The sequence below is a fragment of the Phasianus colchicus genome, chromosome 3 (assembly GCF_987193195.1).
Source record: "Phasianus colchicus chromosome 3, bPhaCol1.hap1.1, whole genome shotgun sequence".
Classification (NCBI taxonomy): domain Eukaryota; kingdom Metazoa; phylum Chordata; class Aves; order Galliformes; family Phasianidae; genus Phasianus; species Phasianus colchicus.
The window spans coordinates 35,354,076-35,370,746 of record NC_143438.1 but is presented as its reverse complement, the minus strand read 5'-3'; the positions used below and the strand labels follow the sequence as shown (position 1 = coordinate 35,370,746).

The 16,671-nt window shown below is 34.3% G+C and overlaps 1 protein-coding gene across 1 annotated transcript in view; it reads left to right on the top strand.

The window, feature by feature from the left end:
- The window catches only part of LOC116226501 (dynein axonemal heavy chain 5-like), a 147,499-nt gene that overhangs the window by 1,791 nt on the left and 129,037 nt on the right, over positions 1-16,671 (top strand). Inside the window, exons 3-16 of the mRNA XM_090137272.1 lie at positions 526-626; positions 2,581-2,769; positions 2,874-2,948; positions 4,893-4,979; positions 6,919-6,990; positions 8,400-8,501; positions 9,920-10,106; positions 10,856-11,021; positions 11,116-11,209; positions 12,045-12,143; positions 13,061-13,242; positions 14,407-14,526; positions 15,194-15,395; positions 16,465-16,560. Of these exons, the coding sequence (XP_089993398.1) occupies positions 526-626; positions 2,581-2,769; positions 2,874-2,948; positions 4,893-4,979; positions 6,919-6,990; positions 8,400-8,501; positions 9,920-10,106; positions 10,856-11,021; positions 11,116-11,209; positions 12,045-12,143; positions 13,061-13,242; positions 14,407-14,526; positions 15,194-15,395; positions 16,465-16,560 (1,772 nt within the window). The remainder of the gene's footprint in view (positions 1-525; positions 627-2,580; positions 2,770-2,873; positions 2,949-4,892; positions 4,980-6,918; positions 6,991-8,399; positions 8,502-9,919; positions 10,107-10,855; positions 11,022-11,115; positions 11,210-12,044; positions 12,144-13,060; positions 13,243-14,406; positions 14,527-15,193; positions 15,396-16,464; positions 16,561-16,671) is intronic.

The window sequence follows — 16,671 nt, the reverse complement described above, 5'->3', positions numbered from 1 at the left end:
CTGAAATTACTTTTAATATTCTAATTATCATTTCTAGGAGAAAAAATGGATTTGCTAAGTTTTTGATTAAATAAAATTCAGAAATCTTCAGAAGCTCTAAAGGAGGCTTAGACAATCAACAAAAGGTGTTTACGCTAATAACAGATGTCTTGTTTTTATTGCAAATATTAGTAGTCCATATTCTTCAGATGTTCACGGGCACAAGTTGTTAAGTGTCTGCAGGTAGCAAGTTTGCCAGACATGAGCCTGACTATCTGAGTTTAGATAGAGGAGGAATAACTGGATGAGAATAGCAGATGTGAAAAGCAATAATATTTCAATTTGTGATTTTTCCAGATCAGGTTTCTTCAAGCTAGTACCTTAAATTATTGGGCTTGTTTGTTGTTTCTTATAAACCCTTTCCCTATCAGTAGGTATTCTAAGTATTCTTTGCTATTGATAAAAGCCATTAAAAGATATTCCCCCAACAGTTTCTAAAGGTTTCTACTAAAACTCATGTATTCTACACTGTTTTTTTTTCCCTAGGCACAGAAAGTAAGTATCGTAGGCTTGGAGGGGTCCTAAAGACAAGGAGCACTGAACTAGAATCTGCTGTCACAGGATCATCTTGGGCTTCTGTTCTTCCGGCAAGTGTATTCATTCTAATAGAGGTGGTGGCTCAGCTGCCTTTTGCCTGTTAAATTTTCCTCTGTACAAGTTGAAATTGTCATTGACAAAGTTAGACAAAGTTTGATCTAATACTGGATGGTACAGAGTTCACTTAATCTATTGACTATAAGGAAGTAGAAGCACTCAAAAGCATATAGTGTTAGGCCATTTAATTTCTATGCCCTCCATGTGTGTTATTGGGCTTTTGTTTCATAGAATTTTTCATCATCTCTTTTCTTTGCTGAGATGAAGATTTATATTAGTTAAGAATACTTGAATAATGTCATATCTGTAGCATCTCGATATCTCATGTTAGTTTAAATGAACTGGCTTAATCTGTGGAGGGAGTTGAGTCCTTTCCATCCATAGCTCTGAGCAGGCTTATTTAACTAAAATAATTCAGATTATATTAATTCTTTCTGGATCCAGTCAAGGTCTGGCACAAATGTTAGTTTATTCTATGCTGCATCAAAATGTGTTTCTCCCAAAAGCTGTGAATCAGAGATAAAATGTATTTTAAAAAATGGTAGGGTTTTTTTTTTATTATTTTTTTTCCCCTGCAACACTGTCAGAACACTGTATTTTTCTTCACCCCAGACAGGATTTATTAAATTGTTTGGTCATCTTATACTCTTGGTGAAACAGCACAGAAGAAATTACATTTAGTATTTGGCTTCTAGTATCCTTACTAAGACATAAATAAGAAAGAAGTTGCCACCAGAGGAAGTAAAAGCTGTTTGCTGTAATGCTTATAGAGATTTAACAACTACAAGCATGGAAATTGTTGTTATCTCTAATAGTTTTACATCATGTAATGTGGGAATTTTTTGGCTTTTGCTGAATTACATTTGACCTGAGGGAAAGAGAAACTGAATACTGCCTCAAGAAAGGCATACACGAGAGATCCAGCTGTTCACATGGGGCCCAGAGATTATAAGAGACTGACATATATGACAGGGATCTGTACAGGAGAAGAAGGAACTCTGAATCAGGAGTGGTGGAGCTTATAGAAACATGAGAATGGTACTGACCAACAGCTACTGGCATTTTTTTTTCTTTTTGTTGGTTTTGTTTGTTTGTTTGTTCGATTACAAACAATCGTGTTCTAAAAGAGGATTGTTCAACTGCAGTTCCTAATTGAGAGCACTGGAAAGATGAAGTAATTTATCATTGTTTTTCTCCATTAAAAATTGTGAGTTAGAAGAACACTCTTTGTGTTCCAGGCACTCGCATTATTGGGAACTAGTGCAAAGAGGAATGCTTAGCTTACTGACTCTTTGACCCAAATCTTTCCTTCTCTGTACAGCTTCTGAAGATTAACTGTTGACTTAAAAATATTTAGTCTGTTCACATTGTTATGAAGACTTTAAAAAGCCTTTTGTCTACATAAATTTTCTTCTTTACCACTTTTCTACTACCTATATATAACCTGCATATTAAATATCAATTGTTTACTTGTTCCAGCGGTGACTGATTCTGTAGTGGATTTGTTTTATTTTCTTTTCCACTGAGATAATAACTTGATACTGTGTGTTAAAATGCTGAGAGGGTAGAAGTGGATCTGGTCCCAGATCTGGAGTATGGACATTTAGAAGTTTGAAAGCTAGATTCATAAAGCGGTGATTTGAAATAAGAGCCATTTCAGTGCCAGGATCCACATCTTATTCTGAGGTCCTGTTCTGAAGTTTCTATGGTAACTGCTTTATGCTGGGAAGTAATTTTGAACTAACAAGTTAATTATTAGTGATATTTAATAAGTAATAGTGATTTTTATTTTTTGCTTTCCTTTCCTTTGATAAAATCTTTTCATGGTCCTGTTTTAAGTAGTTATGAAAACACCTTAAAGATTAACAGTAAAAAATATAATCCTTAATTGAATATAAAATAACTGTGGGAAAAATGATCTCTCTGTAACAAACTTTTATTTTCTAGACAACTGCTAAGAAAAGTATAGTGCTTTCCAGTGAAACTAGGAAAGAGCTAGCTAAGCAAGCTAAAGTCACTAAAGAGGAGAGAAGAGCTCAGATAGATGAAAGACACAAGTATTTGATATCAAAGTTATCTGATGGAATAGACTTAAGTGAGCAGCAAGTGGAGGAGGCCATTATTTCTGATGACAAGGTAAATACTTATTATCATTAAATTACTGGTATTAAATACCTTTCCAAATTTTCCAGTTCTTTGAAACTGCTTCACAATTAATGCTGTTGTAATTTTGTTTTTAGTTTCAACTTATAGAACAATTCTTTGCTCCTAACGGACTTAAAAAGTTACTGTTCTTTTACCAAGATGTTTTGCAGGTATGTTTCTATTATCACTTCTGCAAAAATAGCTTTTTTTTTTTTTTTTTTGAAATTACATAACTGTGGCAAAATTCAGGAAATCTTAGCAAACTTTTTTTTTTCTTCATGCCAAAGAAAATGGAAAAGAACCTGAATCTCATTCTTCAGACACTGCCATCTTGACTTGTATGGAAACAGAAGAATGCCCTGTAGCATTGTTTGATACTGTTCTTATTTGCATAAAAAGTAACAAAAATGGACAATAAAATATTAATCCAGTCTTCAAGAAAAAAAAAAAAAAAAACAATAAAAAGCAATACATAGTTGAGGTCAAGTATCCACAGTATTCAGAGTTTAAAAGGACTAGATGGGCTGACATAAGTATTATAGGAATGGGAAACTGCTGGAGTAAGAATCTCTTTGTCCTTCGATTTGAACTGTACCGACTCCATTATGGTCAAAGCACAGATTCAAGAGGGAGAAAAATTTCTTTCTAGATTAAGGTTTCTTCATATTCTGGTCTGTCTCGTGCTTCAGAAAAGAATGTTAAGCTTGGAAAATGATAAATAAAAATATGGTAGTTGTGGTCCCAAAGTTGCATTTCTCTCCCTTTCAATTTTGAGGAGCCTGTTCATAAAAACCAAAATCATATGTTCAACTTCCACTGAGCACATGATATGAGAATTTGCCAAATGATCTTGAAATTGCCTAATGTGACTGTTGTGAGCTCCCTGAACTGCAGAAGTCCTACCACAATTCTTTTTGGTTATGCCACTGAGGAACTCTGTTATGATGGACTAATGGGCGAAGATGATATTTTAGGCTTGTTGGGGAGAAAAACTGATGGTTAGTGCTTGATTCTCTTAAGTGCAAGAAGGAATTACACATTCATTGTAAGCTATATTTCTGAGTATTACTGGAATTGCTTAGAGACTTTGCAAAGCACAGAATCAGCTCAGCTGTCAGAACAGTTTTTCTTTTCACTGGGACTGCATATGCATGTTTCTGGGATGAACACGTTCTTCTGACTTGAGTCAAGATGAAACTAAGATCTTGAAAGCGTTTTCCATAACTGACAAGGCAGAAATAAGTGTCCAACTTGGCTTAAATGAAATTTTCATTTCTGCATTTAATAGTTTTTATTTTTTATTTTTTTATTTTTGAGACTGTGCATAGTGGTAAGAAAATATGATTTGGTGTGGAGGGTGATGTATGTCCTACCTCATGTAATTTGGTCCAGCAGGAACTGAAAGTTTGACTTTTTAGGAAGGTTCTCTCCTCGAACTTGGAAGAGAGGTGTTCACAGGCCATTTCCACATAATTTTCTCTTCTATTCTTGGAAGGTTCCACAAATTATTTTCTATTTATGTCTGTGTCAGAAAATGAGAGGGAAGTAGTCTTGATCAGGCTCACATTTTTTTGTTGCTTCAGAGAGAGGAGGCTCTAATGAAGAGGGATGTCTCAGTGGAGGGGAGTGAGAGGCAAGACTTCTTTGAAAGAAAGTTTTTCAGTGTGATACATGATTAGAGATATGGGCATAAAACAAAATTTATCCATGTTGTTGGCAGGATCCAACTGATGGAGTTCCTTTAAAACCTTGCTCACACTTGTACTTTTCAGACTATTCAATGACTCTTTCTGTGAGACATCTAGTTTGCTTCCATGGAGGAAATTGCTCCATTAAGCACTTCATATTCACTTCCATTACATATTTTCTGATTTTTTTTTTTTCATTATTCTTCGATTTTCTTCTGAAATAACAAGATAAGGAAACTGTTTACTAGGTACAGTCAAATTTATTAATTGGCTTATTCCCCAAATAAACCCAACTGCACAATTTCTACCTGGATATTACTGATTCACAATGTGCTTAGTTGTTATTCACATATTCGAATATGATAATGTATGTTTACAAGGGTAGTTTTTATTGTATTAACCTTGTATTTATAATTCAATTGCTAGCAAACATCAAATGCTTCATTGAGGTCAGATGGATCAACCAACAGTTTCCTTCAGAAGAAGTTATTTCTTACCATGGGTTCTACAGAGGTATGGTTGAAAAATTTCATAGTTGACATTTGCAAAGGAAAATGTAGGGGAAGAAAAGAGTACTGTAACAGTTGTGCAGTGTTAAAGCAACTTTTTAAAACTTCCTGTCAAGAACTTAGTCCATGTTCTCCCCACATATCTTGAATTGAGATTGGAATTTACCAATTCATTACCAGTGAATCTGATCTGGAAAGAAGTGGAGATTAGTGGATTTTGCTGTCCGATAAGAGAGAAAGTCAAATAAAACCTTGTTAAAAAATTGTAGGTCTCAACATTTTTTTTGGCATGTCTAAAGTGGCATCCCACGTTTTCAGTGTTTTTGTATTTCCTTGTATTTGTGCTATAGCAATGGTCCTCTCTGACAATGGTGTTATCCCTTTATCTTAATAGAACATAATAATACTGCCCATTACTCCAAAAATATATTTATTAATTCCTTTATTTAATTCTAGTTCTTATACCTACATCCTTATGTAATGTTGAAGTACTATTCAGGAGTGTCATTACGATTTCTAATTTATTTTCTTTCTGTTGATTTCTTCTGGGGGCAATTAGGTGTATCTACAATTTTCTTTGAATAAGGCATTGAAATGATTTTTTGGTTTTGTTTTCCCATTGTGCTTACACTGACATCGTTAACGTGTTTGTTATAAAAGACAGCTGCAGAATTATTTCCTGCTTTCAGAGGATTAGGGAGGGAACTGTCTGGAGAATGGGAAAGTATGAAAGCATTACTCACAGGTATTGCTGTGTGAGGGCTTCTTTGCCATTTCTGACATGAAGTGAAGAATAAAAAAATAATCATGAGATGTGTGTGAATTTTTCTATTTTTGAAGCAAACTATCATCAAGAGAACTATGTCAGTACTGCACACTGGAAGCCTGGAGAGTTTTCATTGCTTAACCATTAAAAGGATAATAAAAATAATAAAAAATGAAAATGAGAAATGGCTTGGTTTTTTTTCCAATTCATGAATAGATTGAAAATGACTAGATTTTAAACTTCAGTGGCACTGAATTTCTATTTGAGATTTCTTACTGAAAAATAGAATATTTGGCCGAAGTTGATATTTTCCTGCACAAAATTATATTTTCATGAATTCTCTTTTTGCAGTAGAAAGCATTTGATGTTCTGTTTGCACATGCCCATACTCTTCAGCATGATGGTATTGTGTAAAATCAGCTCAATGTACAACAAAGAATAACACACATGACATTGTACAGTTGAATTGTATTTGTTGTAAACAGGACTATTTGTTCTTTTGAACAATTTGTGAGCTGAGTCAATTGGAAAGGCTTTTCAAATTTTTTGAGTTATTTTAATTAATAGATTAAAAATAAGAGTGGTTTGCAGAACTGATTTGAAACTTACATTACTGCAGTCCATAAAAAAAAAAGGATGAAAATTTCTGTTTAAAATACTTGAATCAGAAGTCTGGAATAATCTTTCAGTTAATAAAAAGAAAAAGAAAAACATCCTTTTAAGATGATTCATTCTGGTCTAAATATATATGAAATGAATTCTAAATATTTGAAAGCTGAGTATATATTTAGTTTTTTTCACTGAACTTATGTCAACAGAATCAAAAAAGGATTAGACAGCGTTGTGGATAGGTCCATAAATGGACTAGACAGGAACATGTTATCCAGCAGCTCTCAGACATGTATTGCAGGTGGTGAGGGAATGTGAATGTGAAGGAACAGAGCACAGGAAGTAACACAAGCTTTCCCTAAACTGCATTTTCATGTCAGAGATGTGATATTAGACTGCTCGGTCCAGAGGGGTGTTTCTGATGTGCTTAAATATCTTACAAACAGTTCACTACTTTTTTTCAGTAATACATATATTCTAAATTTTGTTTTCAACATGTTATTAAGTAGATTATTTTTACTGTAAATGTGCATTCTTTTTATCTTTATGTATTTTGTGCTTTTCACAGAACTTTACAGGAATCTGTGCATTTTTCCTAAGGATGTCAGATAAAGTTATAACCACATCAAATGTTTGCCAGGTCAGTCAAAAATCTTGCAGTGTTTGCAGTGCACTTAAAATTCTTAAACCTTTACTCACTCAACTAGTTCTACTGGAATCAGAAAAGGAAATGGGGAGTGTTTTCATGAAAATGTTTAGTTGTGTTTTTAACAAAAGTTTCTTTTCATCAAAGTATATTTGTGATTAAGTAATATTATAATAATTACAAAAGTAGCTATCTGTGATATTATTAAAAACAAAAATTTAAATAATAAAAATTCATTATTAACGTACCATGAAAAATAAATTTAGTAGAGGCAAGGAATACAGTCCTTGACACAGACATTTTCTGATAATGGACAAACCTGAATTTTGGACATGGCGTGTTTAAATAGCTCTCTTCTAAAATATTTAAAATAATGTTCATCCTTGAAATTAAAGCAAGGTTTTTCTGTCCCTAATAGCATTATTAGGGTATAAGAAAAGTATCAGAACAACCTTTTCTTGCTTTCTGAAATACCCATGTTTGCATGGGAAATACTTGCTGTACTTTTTCATGAAGGAGGTCCATTCATGTTGCCCAAGGAGGTTGTGGATGCCCCATCCCTGGAGGCATTCAAGGCCAGGCTGGATGTGGCTCTGGGCAGCCTGGTCTGGTGGTTGGCAACCCTGCATAGCAAGGGATTGAAACTAGATGATCATTGTGGTCCTTTTCAACCCAGGCCATTTTATAATTCTCGAGATAAATAGCTGAATCTTTTTTTTCAAATCCTCTCCAGAAATTTGCACTTGCCATTCCAAAAACACTTAAGAATGGCTGTCTTTGCACAGGAAAAAGTTGGGAGTAGAAGCTTCTAAGACTATTGAATACGCACTCCAGATCAATGAAGCTTTCATTATGATGATGCCAAAAAAATTCAGTGTATGTGCAGTTCAGAAGTTATGAATGTGACTCCCTTTCTGCTAACAAGAAATACACACAGAGCCACAGTAGCTAGACAGTATGGGTGGTAAAGAGCACATGGTCTGGGTTCAGAATGTATTTACATTTATAGGCAAAATGGCAGTAACAGAATAGCCAACTAGTCCATAAATGAATAACACTTGGAAGGGATGCAATTTTTAGACGCTTATGATAGATGGAAGCTGTTCCTCTACTGGAGAAATATAGATATAAATTTGTCTTAAGACTAATGTATTGATATTAAGTGGTTAATCTTGACTGGTTACTAAAGTATTGCTACAATATGAGACAGATTTTTCTGGTGAGTATGTCAAGTCCTGGAATTTACTGCTGAATTTTAGTCAATCGCAAAAGCAAATTCCGTATCTGGGGCAGTGTCCTCATGAAATCTAGGAAGTTATGAGCTATATCTGTATTGAATTTTACTGAAATAGTATAATGTAAAAGTTTACATACATTTTATTACCTTTTATTTCTTCCCAAAGGAGGTGAATTTTGGCATCTTCGATTGTTCTAATGGAAATATCCTTCAGGGTCTGGAATTGTTCTTGTCCCAGATCATGATACCAGCGCTTAAATCCCAGCAGGTAATCAAATAGATAGTTTTTTGTTTTTCTCAAGAACTTTTGGAATTAAAGTAAGTGACTGTTGTATGTTGTGCATCTGATGAACAAAAAGCTGGCCATAAACATATGCAAGTCTAATATAGGCCTTTGTGAGAGTCATGTAATTCGTATTTAAGTGTTTGAAATTCATATGGTTATTGGTTATTTTCAAGTAATAGCAGCAGTTGCAATGCTCATGTCAAAGAAGAAAATGGCATAACAGCCATTCTGTTCTAAGGCAAAACTGTGATCATTTAATTCTAACTGTCTTAAGTGCCAAGTCTTTCTGATAGAGCTAAAGATCTGCCCCTAGTTTTATTCTAGAGTGTAGACAGAAGGTGCTGCTGTCACAGCCAGGTTAGCATCATTTAGTTGTCCTTTGTTTTATGGAAATTGCAAAGCATCACAGCTAGTTCTGTTTCTTCTAGAAGTACATGTTCAGAAGTAAAAAATATAATAAATCTCAGTGTCTTTTGAGAATGGTAGTGTCAAATCCTATTAGTTTATGCTCCCATTTTCCCAAAACCTGGAGTAATAAGGGAGATTAGAATCTATTTTCTCTGTTTGGAAGTTGCCAAATCAGAGTGGGGAAAAAACAATAAAGAAAATTGAGTGTGAGAACAGGGAGATGTCTTTTACTTTTTGAGAGCCTCATGCTAATTTGTGTCTTCTTGTCTGATTTAACTCATCAGGTGGCTCAGCAGCACAGTCGTTTGCTAACTCTCCTCCTTTCCAGTGGGATGGAGGAGAGAATTGAAAAGAAAACAAAGTAGAACTCATGAGTTGAGATAAAATTATTTACTAAGATAGAGAAAAAGAAAAGGATAATAATTATGACAAATACGTATGTATGTATGTATGTTATGCACATGTAAATTGCTCACCAACCCCCAACCAGTGCCCAGCTAGTCCCCTGAACAGTGGAAGAGAGCGAAGTGAACTCCCGCCCTGTTCAAAACGCCTTTCACATGGTGTCATATGGTATTGACTATCCCTTTGGCCAGTTTAAGTCAGTTATCCCACTTCTGCCCCTCCGAGCTCCTTGGGCCCTTCACTGTGAACGGCCTTGGCTCTATGCAACACTGTTTAACAGAAACATCAGTGTGTTATCAACACTGTTTTTCTCCTAAAACCGAAACATAACATCATACCAGACACTCTGAAGAAAATGATTCCATCCTACTATAGATGTTATGTAACAGAATAACTAAATCAGTGCACACTTTGAAATGTTTATGCCATAGTACTGATGAGCACATTTAGAGAGGTTTACTGATAAACCTTAATATACTGCCATAAATAAGAAATAGCTTTCTAATAAATAAATAATTTAAGGAACATAGGAATGCATGATTACTTTTTTTCTTTTCTTTTTCTTTCATTAATTGTTAAACAACTAGCACTGGGGAGCTGTGAAAGAAGGTCTGAAGAACAGCCAGATACAAGATTTTCTATATTCCGTCGATAGATTTGTGGACACCTTGTCATCATCAAGACAGAATCTGGAAGATAGAATTCAGCTTGCAGAAGTGGATATTGATACTTATGTCAGTAATTTACAGAACCCGTCTGACTACATGACTGCAGGTAAGTAATTCCTACAGCAAAGCAAACACTTGGATAGTGCTGCTATTCCTAAGAAAATAAATGTTATGTCATTATTAAAATTTTATTTTGAAGAATTAATTCAGCTTCCATGACCTATATACATTTTTCTGTTAATTCTTGTCAGATTTAAAACTGTCTAATCATCAAATCATCAATTCTGTCCTTTAGCTCATTTATCTTTATTAGGAAGTTCCTTGCCGGATCACGTAGAGACTGGCCTCCGTTCTTCCTGGTTTGCTAGCTAAGCAATTGCCAAGTGAAGACTTGTGTATATTCTTTGCTTTCTTTGACACTAGGGAAATCTTATCCAATATTAAATCCAAAGACTGTGAGTAAAAAAAGGACACACACACACACACACACACGTATATATAAATATGTGAGAAAATGGGTGGTTATATCTCTTTGAACAGTAGCCTTCCACCATTTCTTATCACTGCAAGGAATTTCAGAGTGAAGTCATACCAAACTACTCAATACTTCTGCCCTGTATTAGCCTAGGTAGAACAACTTCCAGAAGTGAACTGTTGGCTCTTAAGAGGTAAGACATATACATGTGCATCTTGTTATAATCTTAATCTTTTCCTGTTGCTGGCAGTGATTTGAATATACTCAGTTTGCATGGAGTCTTAGTATAAATTTGCCAAAAACATTTCATCTCTGTAGTTAAAAACGTAATTTAAGACTTTTTGGTACTCATGAGACTGTGTTCTTTTTTGATTTTGAAGGAAGTAACACAGAGATCACTGAGAAACTTGAAGAGGTGTTAATGATTTGGATCAAACAGATCAGACAAGTGTTAGTGGAGAGTGAGCAAATGAGAAGGGAAGCTGATGACATAGGTCCATCTGCAGAGCTGGAACATTGGAAGTCAAGAATGTCATTATTTAATAGGTTAAGAAAGAAGCTTTCTTTTTTTATTTTTTTATTATAAATAAATGTAAACTCTGATTCCAACAGAGATTTAAGTGTGTTTCCTTCTTCAAAGCCTTTTAGATGACATAAAGAGTTCAAGAGTAAAGAAAACTTTAAGTATTCTTCAGGCTGCAAGATCGAAGACATTAAAGCAGTGGAAAGAGTTGGTAATTACTATGTTTTAATAAAAGTTTTTTAAAACTAATTTAGTACTGCATTTGTTATACACACAGAAATGAGCACACAATGCTAAGAATAGTTGTGGCTCTTTTTATGCTCTTTTTATACCGTGGTTTATTCTCCCTTTGTTGAAATACGTAACACCAGTGATCCTGAAGTTAAATAGATAACTTGAAAGGAAGTCAGTCTTAAAGATACTGGGTTGAATGGTGCAAAAGTAAAACAACAGAGAAATACAATATTTTGTCTCTCCAGCTGTACCCTATACAGTTCAACAGTTGTGATGTCTGAAAGTTCATCATATTGTTTCTAGAATTATTGAAAACTGGCTGCTTCTTGTAGCATAACTACTTCTTCAGTGGAGTGGATATCTGTTATCTAAAATTAGCAGTCAGAACTGTAGACAGGCCAGAAAAAAACCTGTAAGCAGTGTACATGCAATTTGACACCTGAAAATGCCAGAATGTAGATCTTCTACCACTTAGAAAAGTATTCTCCTGTTTCGGAAATATTTTAGGAAAATAGTCATGTCTCATTTGCCCTAACAAGTGCTTATTAAAAAGAGATGCTTGAGATGGAAACACCCTGATATATTTTAGGGAACTTGCCAGTTTCTAGTTCTGTGGAACTGGTAATTTAGAAAACAGGAGTACCACGTTAAAATCATTCTAAACAATTCTGAAAATTAAATTGGATTATCAAAGCTATGCTATTGTGCTTCCATCAAGTTTTGGAATTGCAGCATGGACTGTAAAAGTACAAGAACCTCTTCTCTAAATTTTACTAGTATTCTTTTCTTCTTTTTTTTTTTTCCCCCTTCAGGATAGTAGTATAACGATTGCTGCCAATGAAGCTAAAGACAATGTAAGATATCTGTATACATTGGATAAATTTTTTGCTCTACTGGCCAAAGCTTCTCCTGTAAGTAGTACTCTAAATAAAAACAGTTAACATGAAATTTAGAAAAGAAAGGGCTTTTGCCAATGAAAGACAGATATCTTTTTGTTCAGTATTTAACTCTTATGCTAAATGGGTAGTAGAGAACTTTACTTCTATGGCATTTGTGAATTAACAAATTTTGAATAAGCCAGAGGTAATATTAGTTTTTTTGTGCAGCAAGTTGTCATTTCAGAAGATAACTGAAAGGTGTGAGAAAATAAGCAATAGTTCATGTTTTCTACTGCTGTTATTCTGCAGATAGTCACTGTTTCACCATACTGGATTTGACTTTTAGATGCAGTAATCTTTTATCTTGTTTTAGGGCAGTCATTATCTCTTGTGATGGGTTCTTAATATATCTGACTTGCTGATTTTCTGTGGAATCTTTCTGTGGAACAGAGAACTCTATGGTCCAGTATGCTCAGGAAAATACAGATTACTATTGACTTTCCTTCTCCTTCCAGATTTCTTTATTTTCGGGTGTAGGCAAAATGAGCAAAGACCAGCTTTCTTCTTGAACTTCCTTCAGCAGGCTAACTTTTTTGTACCAGCATACACCTTTTTTCCTCAGGTAGCTTACTTTTTGCAAATCAGACTACAATGCCTTCACATACTGCAGATCATATTCAAAAAGAGCGCAGCCTCTGTTTTTCCTCTGGAAAATCCAGCTCTGGAAGAAAGCCTGTTCATTTATGCTCAGCCAATTCCCCACTCTTTTCTGTTGGACAGAGTACGTTAAGTTTCTATGTGTGACTTACATGTTTCAATTCATACTGATGTCTACAAAAACAATCAAAAAGATGTTTATTACTGAAAAAAGTATTCCCAGAGTGATGACATTATAGGTTATGTTTTTAGGAAATTTGAATTATTGACTTTCTCATTTTTTCCTGATATAGGTTACAGTGGTGGAACACATACCCAGTTTAATGAATGCAGTCTGTATGATCTACTGTACATCACCGCACTACAACACATCAGAGTGCATGACATCTCTTCTTCTTAAAATCACTAATCAAATGATTAACATGTGCAAGACGTATCTACGTGAAGGTGTTTCTAAAATCTGGGATCTGGACAGGTGACAGTTTTAATAATTTCATCTTCTTTTGTTAAAATTAGAAGTAAAATCACAGATGAGGCATCAAAATTATTAAAAGGTAAATTTTATAGCTGCTGGTTCTCCTACTAGGCCCTCATTCCCATGTTAATTTTAAATTTGTGACTACTCATTTTATGTAGAATTAACTATTCTGCCAAATCATACTTACTACGTGTTATAAAAAATGTGTTGCTGAAAGGCATGTAATGTATATCAGTACACAATACTCAATATATTGTGCTGGTGGATTTTTTCGACCAAAACATACTTTAGCTGTTAGAACTTGGAGCTGAGATTCTTCAGAAATAAACTCCAAGGACAGACTGACAAAGTTCCATCTGAGATTTATGTTTTGCCTTCTGTGAACAGTAAAGTCATTTTGAGAAAGGGTACAATATATACTAGGATCTTAATTACAATTCAGCTGTACTCTGGACTGAGGTATGTGGGTGACAGAATGTCATTCAGACTTGTATTTACTATGTATCTATGGATGGTGCTACATGTACAAGAACATGAGGAGTATTAATGTTGCCAAAGAGGCACCTTAAATTTAAAAAGATAGATATACAATAAGCTTGCTATTTAGACATGTTCTGAGACTAATTTTGTACTTCCTTTCTGTTGTGGTAGGTAGAACTATTGGTATAGCAAACACCCATGCATTAGAGCAAATATTAAGCATGTATTAAACCACAGAGGAGGGTAAAAATGAACATGACATCTCAAGTTAGCAGCTGGAAAAGTGATGATTAAAACTATCTCTTGAAAACTCAATCAAGATTATGGTTACTGAGGTGAGAAGAAAGAGATGCTACAAACTTCATCAATGCATAGGTAGTCAAGATGTATGTAGTTGTGTAACCAACTCAAAGAAGACACTAAGGTAACAGGCTGGGAGACAAAAAATAAATCTGACAGAAAACATTTGGATTCCTTTTGTATTTTATTGTGGGTAAAGGGCAGTTTTCAGAAATTGTCTACAATCAATTAAGTATTTATAATTTTGTATTCTTATTTTGCCACCTGACTGAAATATTCTGTTTTAATTTATGCTCCTGTACAGCTCCCTCACGACGATTTTATCTTTTGTGGGGTTTTTTTTTGTTTGTTTGTTTTTGTTTTGGGTTTTTTTTTGTCCAGGGAAGAATTGCTGAAGAGGATACAGCAATGCATTTTCCTGAAAGAACAGTACCAAATATCATTTCAGAGCACTAGGGAGAAGCTAAAGGAAAATCCAAGTGACAGGCAGTTTGATTTCAGGTAAGCAATTTACTCTAATATTGAATCACATTCCCTTATAAGATTTATAAATGAGGTGTCATATCTCCTGGCTTCCTGAGAAGTTGAATGCTGAATTAAAATATAATCTTTATTATACTCAGAACAAAACTTGTGGAGTTATGGTTTTTTTTTCTTTTTTTCCCCAAGATATAAGCAATCACATGTTTTTGCCAGTTGCTTGTTGATTTAACAGATGTTTAAAGGATCTCAGGGAATTTATGCATGTGCTGGATTAATGCATTGAGCCGTGAATCAAATGAAAAGACTCTAGTTATATTTAGTCAGCATTGGTCTGGGTTGTCAGTCACAATGCCAAGGGGGAATTTTTACCTGTATTGGTACTTCAACCATGGAACGTGCCTTAGTGTATTGTACATTCACATTCTTATCTCTTTTTGCATGTTTTTGTTTCAAGAATAGCTCCTGTGAAATATGGAAGAGGTTTTATTTGACAGATATGAGAATTAAGCATTTTCTGTGTTGTATTCATTATTTCAAAATGGTTTTTACTTGATTTGTAATTATTGCAGCATCAGTGCTTTAATGGTGAACTTGATATTAGTTCTGGAAGAATATAGGAGATAAGAATAGGAAAAAAAGATACAAATAGATATACATAATAATCCTGTTGCTTCTTGTTCATCAGTGAAAACTATATTTTTGGAAAATTCGACACATTCTGTAAACGTTTGGAGAAGATTTCAGATATGAGCAATATTATGGAAAGCCTACTAGAGCTCCAGTGCATAAAAATAGAAGGAATTGAAGAGATCAATACTCACTTCCAGACCATTGCTACAAATACCAAATCAAAAGAGTATGATGTTCTGGATCACAGAAAAAAAGAGGTACATGCACTCAACGCTTGTCTGATGATCAATCCCTTAATCCTGTGCTATTCATTGAAGTTATGCAGGGAAGATCACATTTTATAACTATGATTATAGCATTTTGTTGCAGTAATAATATTTTTCCATAGTTTAATGCAGTTTGAAATAATTTGGGTATATTTTGCTTTTTATTTCATATACTTTTGTTATTTTTTGATAAGCTAGATTTTGTGTGATAAGTAATGGTGCAAACTACATTTCCTAAACTTGTTTGTTTCTGAGATAGATATATTTTGAACTGCAGACTGAAAACTAATTTAGACAAGTCGGTGCATTAAATTCAGTTTAGCAAGTGCAAGGGTTACTCAATGTTACTTAATGGAATAATAAAGGCAGTATCAATACCAAATAATGACTGTTTCAGAAGGAGAAATGAATGACATCATCTCCAGTACTGAGTCATGTGGATGAAAACTAAAGTGATTTTTGAAGAGCTTCAGACTCAAATTCAGATTTAAATACATACTGCATATCCTAGAATTGAGCTACTTTTTTGGAAATGTAGCTCACTTGCTTTATTGGATCGGCAGCCTCTCAATAGAAGTGCTAGAAATGTTGACTTGCTCTCCTGCCTTCCTGAACTATTGCTTGCAAGTGTGCTTAAATCTTTTAAGTCCAGAGGACTTCTGACTTTCTTATAATAATAACCCACCATAATCTGTAAAGTGCTCTAGAGAGGCCACCCAGTTTGCTAATCTTGATGAGTTTCATACCCATATAGGGAGCTGATTAAGTGTACCATGTTCTCTCTGATGAGGTTGTTAGCTTTTCTCTGCCTGTCCTTTTTCCTCTGCAGTCCACTGTGTTTATAAAGATGGGGCTGTAATTATATAGCCTAATAATTCTTAACTTTTTGTTTGCTTTGCTTAGACTTTTTACGCCTTCATTATTGGTCTCATCTCTGTTCTCTAACTTATATGCTAGGCAGATAATGCAAATTTCCAAGAAACCTTATGTAAAAAAAAATGCATAAAGTAAAAGCAACAGTACAGTTTAATATTTTTTTTTTCCTTTTACAATTTTCTAGTTTGATAAAGATTATCTTGAGTTTAAGAACCAAATTGCAACACTGTATGAGTCCATACAAGAATTTGTGGATTCCTGTTTCGAGAAGACTGTAACTGTAAGTAATTTTACAAATGCAAGCTCCTGTTCTGATGTTCAGAAAGGCTGAATATCCATAATTCCTGTTGTACTCCATTTTTATTGGTATTGCTTTGTGCTGTACTGGGGC